The sequence below is a fragment of the Symsagittifera roscoffensis genome, chromosome 6, assembly GCF_963678635.1.
Source record: "Symsagittifera roscoffensis chromosome 6, txSymRosc1.1, whole genome shotgun sequence".
Lineage (NCBI taxonomy): Eukaryota > Metazoa > Xenacoelomorpha > Acoela > Convolutidae > Symsagittifera > Symsagittifera roscoffensis.
In genome coordinates this window covers 24,614,123-24,623,818 of record NC_087067.1, presented here as the reverse complement: position 1 = coordinate 24,623,818, position 9,696 = coordinate 24,614,123, and the positions used below count along the sequence as shown (strand labels likewise).

The window sequence follows — 9,696 nt, the reverse complement described above, 5'->3', positions numbered from 1 at the left end:
AAAAAAATTGAAGCATTTTGTTTTCAATTCAACTACTGGTCAAAGCAGTGGAAGTTATACAAACCTTTGATGAGGGACATTTTATGGCTTGTTGCAAAGTTTTTTTGGCGCGATTCAGCAAAACGTCATTGGCGAAACTTCTCAGCTGGTTTGTCTTGAAGTTGAAATAACGATGACTGAAGTCAATTTTCACTTGATTATTTTTTGGCGGTTTGCATTCAATTTTTTAAATGAAAGTGAATGTAATCTATACACTAATCTAGTTAGTTTTTATTTTTATCGTTTTTCTTCGGAAAGTCTTTAAATTTGTTCTCCCCAAATTTGATCTTTCGCAGTTTGACTTTTGATTTTTCTTAAGTTCAATTCAAATCGTTTTTGCCTTTGCAATTGAATGGCGTCTAGGCTCGAAAAGGGTTTTTATCTAGAGTCGATCAGCGTAGTTCAGATCCTTATATAGGTCATGATTGATTTCTCATGAAAATTTAAAGTTTGTTCAGGCTCAGATTTTTTTTTTCGCCTTTTGTTCGATTTCTTCTTAAGATCAGTTCGTTTCCTTTGTAATAAAATTTCTACCTTTCGATGCCGTTTTTCAAATTGGGTTAATATCCAAAAAGTTTCATTCATAAATAATTGTTCTGGAAATTCAAAGAGCTTGAACGCTATCTGTTTTTTATTGGAAACTCGAAAGTTGAGATTCTTTCAAAAAACAAGTCAGTATTTTTGCGTGCATTTTGCTTGCTTTCATTGACAGTTCCAATTGTCAATCGGCTATGTGTTCAAGATTTGCCAGCGGAAAATGTGTTTACCCATTGATCCAGTTTTCTCTAATGGAATTGAATTCATCAAAAAATTTCAATCAATATTTCTTGAGATTAAAAAAGAGCATTACGGCCATAATTTTTCTTTTGAAGTTGAAGTCTTCAAAACAAAGTTTCATGATGAAGTGGGTCATTTTTGTCAGTTTCTTTGCGTTCAATAAAACTTTCAAACTGCCTGTTCACTATGTTTTAAAGGCATATTCTGTTTCATTTGCCAAATGGAAGGCAGATAAGGCTGTCTTTTTACAAAACCTTAAATAGTGCCGAAACTCACAAATAAAGTAACTTCTGAAATTTATATATCGCTGGGAATTTTCTCAACTAAACGAAATTTTTAAAACTTTGGCGAATGAAACGAAACAGGCCTTTAAAGCATAGCCAACAGACAGTTTGAAAAGTGCCTATAAACGCAAGGAAACTGACCCAAATGACTGACTTGTTTTTTAAATTTTCCCAACGATAAAAAATTGTCGAAACTGATTTCTTTTGTGCCAAACAAGAGTCAATCATGAAGTATTCTTGAAGTTCAGAGGGCATTAGGGCGATATCGATCTTTTATATAAAAACCATTAGGAAACAGAGTTTGGTCATTTTCTGTTTCCTTGAGTGCATATGTTTCCAACTCGCTTGGATATCTCGATCAGCGCGAATTATCGACGCAAGCTCAAGATACCATTAGATATTTAGGATTTCGGATGAGGCTTTTTTGATGGTTGTCCCTTTTGTCGTACCCAATAGCAGCAATTTCCCGATGCATTGAAAATATTAATTTAACTGTTTATTCAGTTGGAGTTTTTATTAAGAGTCGATGAACGTAGTTCACACTCTTATATAGGTCACGATGATTTTTTTGTTTTCTTTTAAGTTCAGTTCATTTCCTTTGTTAAAACAAAAAGTGTAAAGATCAGTAAAAACGCGATCCAGACTATCTTCGAAAGTGAAATTTATTTTCAGATTTTCCAGTTAAATATTAATTTAACCAGTTTTTTCAAATTGATCGAGTTTTCTCAAATTGGGTAAATTTTGCCGAAAAAAGCGCAAATCATAAATTGTTCTGGAAATTCAAAGAGTTTTCTTTAAAGGCATCTTTTTTTTCGAAAATTGAGTTTTCTTTAAGTCAATTTTTTTCTGTTTACCTGCGTTCGTTGGCTCCTTTCCAACAGTCGGTTGGCTTTGTTTTTACCGAGAGGCCACTATTATGAACAATTTGCTCAATTCTGTGTAAATTTATTTAACAGTTTGTTTTTCAAGATTTTCTACGCATTAGGTATTTTGATTTTCGAAACACCTTTGTTAAGTGTCCTGGAGCGAAGTGAAGACATATTTCGGTAGGAAAAACTACTTTGCGATTAAATTTGATCTTATTTTTTGAAGTGCGATCTCTGGATAGATATATCGAGAAAGTGTGAAAAATTCTCTTCAAACAAAGATCTATCAGGCGGTATAGTTTCTTCTGTAAAATTGAAACTAAAAAAAGTTTAAAAAAATTATTTATTTTTGGCGCTTTTAAGTTCATTGACAACTGCTTTTTTTATACTTGCGAGCTCCAATTTTGCTTCTGCGATGCCAATTGATATTGACTGGGTATAAAAAACATGTTGTACTTGATTTTGAGTAATAATGAAATACCCATTTTTTTGATCGTGTTTTTCATGAATGGGTTGAATGAATTCAAGGGTTTTTTTTTGGTCTTCGATGAATTTTTAACTCAGGCTTGATTGTGGAGCAGCTAGATTGTGGTTTGTACAACATAAAGCAACGGTAAATCAAAATCAACGAAATCAAGTTTTATTTTTAAGAAGCGTTGTTAGTTAAAGAATAATGTCACTGAAATAGTTGTTTTAAATTTGAAATTTGATCTCTAAACGACGCTGTTGAGATTGTTTTTTGGTTAGGTCGTTTTTTCAAGTAAAAATGAGTTGCAGCAAACAATAATTAGTTGAGACCAAGTGATTTATCATTTTCAAGTTCAATCAATTGTTATTATTGCAAATTGAAATCTTTCCTAGCTTAAAAGTGTGCGTCACAAGTGTTCTCATATTTGGAAATTTCACTGTAGCATCTGTTCTTTACCTTACCTGTGCTTGATGCCTATTAAGCGTCCGTGGCTGAGTGATTAGTGTGTGAAACTCTTAATCTCTAGGTCGCAGGTTCGAATCTCAGACGTAGCCGATTTTTTAAACTAATTTGAGACTTTTCTCATTGCACTTTATAAAGCTGCTTTTTGTCGTGTTCTCGCTAGTGTATGCGAAGTGAAGCTTCATCTCTGTTCAGAAGCTTAGCACCCTAGACCAAATGATGGTGGGTGAATACATTATTTAACTTGTTTTAGTTTTTGATGCCTCTGCTTATAATCTGTGGTCAGGCTTGTGGCGGTAAAAGCGGACTAGCTAATAGGCTGGTGACTCACTTCACGAAAGAGAACACGCCAGAAGACAGTGTTCATCTAATTTCGGATGAGTCATTTTACTCTTGTAGTGGAAAAGACAGGAACACAGTGTATGGGTCGCCTGGTCTCGAGAAACAAATGAGAGGACAGCTCAAAGACGAAGTCACACGTGTACTGTCGGCTAACAAGATGGTCATACTGGATGCACAAAATTATATTAAAGGTGTGAGTTGTGATCGTGAATTGTAGTTTCGATATTTAGCTTCGCTTTGATGGAAATAGTTATTGTTTTTGACGCGTTTGATTTCGAATCAAGTATTATGGTTTGTTAAAAGCAGATCTGGTATGATTGAATATTTTTATCGCCCAAGAGGTTAGTTCCATTCAAGGTCAATTAACGAAGTGAAGACACTTATTTGATCGGATTTTCTAGTTTTTTTTTTTTTTTGCGGTTTGGCTTTCTAAGTTTTTTTCAAGTTCATAGCTAAAAGGAAAGCAAATTACGCTCTCCAATTGCGAAAGTGGAAATGGCGCATAATACTAATTCTTTTTCTAACTGGGGTAGGTTTATGAAAATGTTGCGATCATGAAAGGTTCTTGCTGCTTAAAGAGCTTTAACTTGATAGATTTTTTTACATAAAAATATTTTCTTTGCTCGGTTCTTGAGATTATTGAACCTTCTCCAACTTTTTGTTGGCTTAGATAAAACCTTCACGTTTGTTTTTTGGTTTCTTGAAAAATCTTCTGAAAGCCTCCCGCAGCTTTATTGCACTGGTGAATGAGGCTCTCCGACACCCCCCTCACAAAAGCATTAATTACTGATATAACAAATAGGTTAACCAGTTTTTGTTTTGGTAAGAAGTCCAAACAAATTTGGAATGGCATAGTTAGGCTGTATAGCTGCATATAATTTTTATAATAAATGGGGAGATTTTGAGCCAAAGTTATACTGATAAAAAAATATTGCAGGAATGGAGGTAAAAAGTCATCTATGGTTATTCTTGTGTAGATAACTTCAAATTTTATAGGTTTCAGGTACGAGCTCTACTGCGTTGTTAAGGCTGCCAAGACAACCCAATGTGTCCTGTTTCTTAACTGTCCGTTAGATCAATCACTGACTCATAATGAAACGTCAAAACTGTATTCAGAAGAGACCATCAAAGCACTTCATCTGAGATTCGAAGCACCTCAAAGTACAGCTAGATGGGACTCCCCTCTGTTCGAAACTAGGTACTCGTTTGGAAGTGTGAATTAATTTTTTGAGAATCCCGTAAATAAAAATGTTCAGAAGTTGTATTTAAACCTGGTTACTTCTGTTTAAACCTGGTTACTTCTGGTTACTACCAACAACGTCATACCGAATAGAACACGTAGTCTTGTGCTAGTTATAAATATCTGAATTTTATAAAAACCTTTAAAAAATTTCTCCTAAGATTTTGGCTTTAATTCTATCATTAAAATCAAAATAGACCAAATTTTACATGTGACATTGCACTTCTAAACACGTTCCTGAAACTAGTCCCGAGAATGTTCACGAGTTGGATTTGCAAATGGTTGAACAAAGTTTAACCAGTGGACGTGCTCTGCCTCCGAATTTATCCACTCAAAATCCACCACGACTTGCTGCTGATACACTGTATGATTTGGACAAGATGACACAAAAGCTGACCAGCCAGGTAAAAAAATTTGATTGAACCTTCAATGTTTGATGAAATGCCATTTAAATACAGCGTATTTGTTTTGATCAGTGGTAGCCAGGAAAATGAGGGGTAACAGTCAGGTTCTTTCAAGCCAGATTAAATTCCATACCAAAACAAGGGCAACGGTTGCTGGGTATTCGGCGTCAAATTTTAATTTATGATAGCCTAAACGAGGAGAAAAAATCTGGCAAAAATTAACATTCTTTTGAAAAATTTAATCATATTCTAATCTAATTAGCGCTAACACAAAAAAAATTGCTTGAAACATCTTTCGAATCGCAATCACGGCTTCAAAATCTTAAATAAGAGGCCACCGTCATATTTTACGCCCGTTCCGTGGAGTTACCTGAAGTAGCGTAAAGAAATTCACATCAGGCTTTAGTTTTTTCCCACTTTTTTGGAGAGGTCAGTATAATAAATCAAAAAGTGGACCGGAGTAAGAAGTTAGAGTAGTAAGTGTAGTATGATTTTGGGGAAATTCGAAGGAGCGATTGGTATCGTGTGGAGTTTTGAAACACTTCGTGCATTCATTGGGGACATTTAAGATCATTTATCCACGAGGGATAGGACCAACATACGAGCTGTACAGCTCATCACGGCGAACCGCTGTTGTGCCCCTGCTTAAGAACTACATGCAATTTTTTTGCTTGATGAAATTTGTATTAAGTCTTGGCTCATTCGATGTTGAGTCAATTAAAGTGGAGTAGCCAGAGCGTAACTTTGCAAGGCTCGGAGGGGCTAAATATTGAATGAGAGTTCAATTGGGTAGATTAGTGTATGTGTTTGGGGTTTGAGTTAGTCATCGATGGACTCATTGGGATCGACCAAGTTTGTCGTGTCATGACTTAACGAGGGTTTAATTTGTTTTGAGGGTTGTTTGCTTCGAAATACTTTTCCGGAAGGTTTGGCAAGGTGACAACTGGCGTAGTATTAGAATGAGAGAAGGATTCTGCAGTAGAGTATGTGAAGGATGTGGCGTTGAGTATTTACGCAGTTGATTTGATTCAATTAGTGCATCCAGTTTCAGTGTAGAAAGCTGCATTTTGTACTGTTTGTTATTTTTGCATTGGGAAAGCGCTAACTACATGTGACCACGCTGCTGCTGTTTATCCCTTTAGCTGCTTGGTTTTAAGCCTTTAAGTAGTCGGATAGTTCGGCGCTTTGCCCTGCTGCGAGCAGTTTTGTGCTCTTCTACCGTAACCTGTCTGATTTAAATATCACTTTTACGGTGTTAGTTTTAATTAACGAGGTTGTTTTCGATTTTTGTAAAGTGTTTTTCATTTGGTATAAAAAACCAGATGCTAATTTTGATGGCAATCAGACAAACTGCTCAAGATAAAAAAAAATCGCAGATGGAAAGAAAACGGTCTTTTCTTGAAACTCAGCATTAGAACATTTTTCTAAACAAATTGGTCTGTTGGATTTTTTCTTTTTGATTTTTTTATTATATGAAATTTGTTTAGATAATGGGACAGATGCTGAATGCCGAGATTGGCGATGTGTTATTGGTGTCATCAAAACTGAGCGACGACTTGATAATTAGTGAAAAACTGAAAGTAAATAAGAAACTGAGCATGCCTGAACTGCAGCGAATCAGAAGACACTTTCTAGACTTTTACAAATCTCACACTTTCAAAGACCACTCACAAGTGCCTAATGTTTTCTTCCAATTTGTATCCAATGCCATGCTTTAAGTTTAGATAGATTTTGATTTTAATTCAATATTTTTCTTTTGAAGTTCCCCTGTGAGAAAAAAATTGATTAAGATGTCTGAATGATATATTAAATTTGATGATAGCTTTATTATTAGATGGTTAAATCATCTCTTTCGGATAAACTTTATGAGAAACGTTAATACAATTTTACACTCAGAGGTGAAGCAGCGCTTTGCACCTCTTGTGATACACATACTTCATTTAAACCAACAAAATATTAATGGAATAGATATGACCCAGCTATTCTCTAATACACGTATGAATCATAAAATCTTCAAGCCAAATAATCCTTCGTAAAAATGGGAAAACTTGGTAATTGAAAAAATTTCAGACCAGGACGATAAACTCTAAATATGTAAGTCGGAAGTTTGAATCAGGCGGGCGGCAATTTCTAATTTTTCTAAGCTTAATTACCTTTGCGGTAATTTATTTTGCATTTCTTTTTCTAGCTTTCTTAGAGCTGTTACATTCATTGCTTTTTTCTGACTTAAGAGGAAAATGATAAGACAAAACAATAAGCTTGAAAACTTCCAAAAAAACTGAGCAAAGTTTTTCGGAACCCACGTAAATGCTCAATTGCCGGAATACCGTGAAAGGATTCTCAAATATAGTGAAAATTACAATACAGTCCGTGCTGTACCAACTGAGCACACTAAACTGCTTGGAAAAACTCTCGGTAAATTGTTGTTGTTTTTTCAAGCCGAAATTTTAGTTTCAAAAAGAGCAGGTCTTTGCCGGATTCGAAGACTAGGCGTTTGTTGTCCTAGACTTGGACGCTATCTCAGCGCCCCATGCGCGGAACAAGTAGCTGAGTTTCTAATGATTATAAATCAAATGTTGCAGTGATTCTATTAGACAAGTTGTTGGCCTGAAGAAAGTCTGTTACTATTTGTTTACAGGAGCGAGTTTTAAGGTTAATGCACTTTTCGTCAACCAACTTGTTCAGAAAAGCTCATCAGTTTCAGTATCAGTACTGCTCATGTTTCCGATCCCATATTTTCTATTCGCTTTATTACACATTCGTAACGTTGTGTGATAATGCGATCCAACTTTTTTTCCAACTTGAGTCGCAATTAAAAGTGCTACTTCTGGTGGCTTTTTGAATCAGTAGACTACAGTAGCGGTTTGATAACATGTGCTTTAACATTATTTAATTGGTAACAAGTTAACAGAGTTAACCAAAAAAGTGTCTTTCATAAATTGAACTGAAATAGTGCGTGCAAAATGTAAATTTTTCTTGAATTTCAAAGAGCTCCAAGGCCGATATTATTTTTCTTCAAATTTCGAAAGTTGGCTTTAAAAAAAAAAGTCAGTTTTTTTTTCTTTCTTTACTTTTCATTTTTTTTGCTTTTTCATGATGTTTCTTGTTTGCCTTTTTAGAGCTAATTTTTGCCGTCTTGACACTTAAGTGTGAAGGCAAGTATAGAAAACGAACTGGTAAGTAGTGTGATGATTGGAATGTTCCATAACAATTGGATGGAGAAACTGAAACTATTATGAACTTAATACCAGTGAACTTTTTGCCAAACAAAGAATTTTTGATCATTTTGAAGGAATTTTTTTGTAACAAAAAGTAGTTCTAAGAAGGTAAAAAATAAAAACCATGAAACTCATTGTAGTCCAATTTTTCCCAAAGGTCTCAATAATCCCAAAAATGCTTTGAGTAGAGATTTTTTCTACAGAATATGGGATGTCTAAGGTTTTCATCAGTGCTCGAAAGATCGAAATAGCTGACCATATCCTCTCTTCCGTCAAAACGACTTCCTTTCTCCCAAGATCCGACAAAATACTCCCTCATCCACTTACTAAATTTGTAGCTCAACACTGTATTTTTACTCTTTGTTACGCGGCGAATACATATTACGAGTTAACTTTTTCCAACCTATCGCGCATAAACATTAGCAGTAAAAGTACTCAATTTCTGTCTTTAAGGACTGCTGATATGTAATACCCGTGTGTTAGTGGCTGGTGTTTGGAAGACAGACAGCAAGAATATCTGGCTTTTTTGTGATGATATAAATATGTTGGTCGATCGAAACCCGTATGCGGCGAATTTTTTTCTTTTTTCAACAGCTTACACTACTGACCCGTGTAGTGGATTATTACGAACCTTCTTTCTTCATTACCTTAACTCGCAAATAAAAGTGTTCATTAAAAGTGTCCACTTATTTGGAAATTTCGCTGTAGTATTGGAAATTGCGTAGTATCTGTTCTCTGCTTTGTTTGTGGCTAGTGTTGGCTCTTCGTGGCTTAGTGCGTGAGACTCAGAACCTCTATGTCGAGGGTTTGAATCGGAGACGTATCCTTATTTTACTAATTCGAGGCTTATTTCAAAGTTTTTCTATTGCACTTTATAGAGCTGCTTTTTGTGTTCTCGCTAGTGTTTGCCAAGCAAAGTTTTGCCTCTGTGTTTTTATTTTAGCACTTTTTCTGCAAATTTGAAGCTTGTTTTGCTTTCTTGTACTTATGTATTTTATATTTTTTTAATTTAAAAAGTTTCATGAAATCTATATTTTTCACAAGTCTCCAAAAATCTGGAATTTTTTTTGTAGTAAATTAGTAAAAGTACGCATCAGTGAGGAGAAATTTTTTATATGTCGACTTAATTGATTTTCTGAGCTCTCCATAAACACCATAATGACTCCATTTTGACCACACTTTTTGTGCCGCAGATTAGAAATGCCGTTTTTGAGCACTTTTCTGAAGATTTTGAGCTAGAACTCGCGCTCCTGTTGAAATTCATTAAAATTAGCACCGAAAGGTCGTTCGGCAGAAAATTGATTTCGTAAAATAAAACTAAAGGGAGATCACTTTGGGTGGTGAGAGAGTTGCATACCGAAGGTACAAAGAGACGTTCGCCCCAACCTACCCTAAATATAGGCCCCGATGCTACTTATATAGCAACCATGAATTATTGCTCTCTTTTGATTTGTCTTTGAAAAATCCCACTTTCATTATCTAAATATATAAAGTCTACACGAATTTCCGTTGTGTACCTCTGGGACCTCTTGCACGGTCGACTGCTCAGAACATAAAAAATTAGTTTTGAATGCGTTATTGTATTTTTGACAGCC

General features: G+C 35.1%; 1 protein-coding gene across 1 annotated transcript; it reads left to right on the top strand.

Annotated features, from left to right (window-relative positions):
* Positions 1-3,142: 3,142 nt before the first annotated feature.
* LOC134848042 (protein KTI12 homolog) lies at positions 3,143-6,644 on the top strand. Its single transcript, XM_063865377.1, has 4 exons — positions 3,143-3,430; positions 4,236-4,437; positions 4,727-4,883; positions 6,371-6,644. The coding sequence occupies exons 1-4, from the start codon at positions 3,157-3,159 to the stop codon at positions 6,599-6,601; spliced, it is 864 nt and encodes a 287-aa protein (XP_063721447.1). The 5' UTR covers positions 3,143-3,156; the 3' UTR covers positions 6,602-6,644.
* The last annotated feature ends 3,052 nt before the right edge of the window (positions 6,645-9,696 follow it).

Excerpts from the sequence above, each read along its gene's own strand:
- LOC134848042 (XM_063865377.1), top strand. The coding sequence starts at position 3,157 with ATGCCTCTGCTTATAATCTGTGGTCAGGCTTGTGGCGGTAAAAGCGGA. Across the intron at positions 3,431-4,235 it reads TGCACAAAATTATATTAAAG|GTTTCAGGTACGAGCTCTAC; the intron begins GTGTGAGTTGTG and ends CAAATTTTATAG. Across the intron at positions 4,884-6,370 it reads CACAAAAGCTGACCAGCCAG|ATAATGGGACAGATGCTGAA; the intron begins GTAAAAAAATTT and ends AAATTTGTTTAG.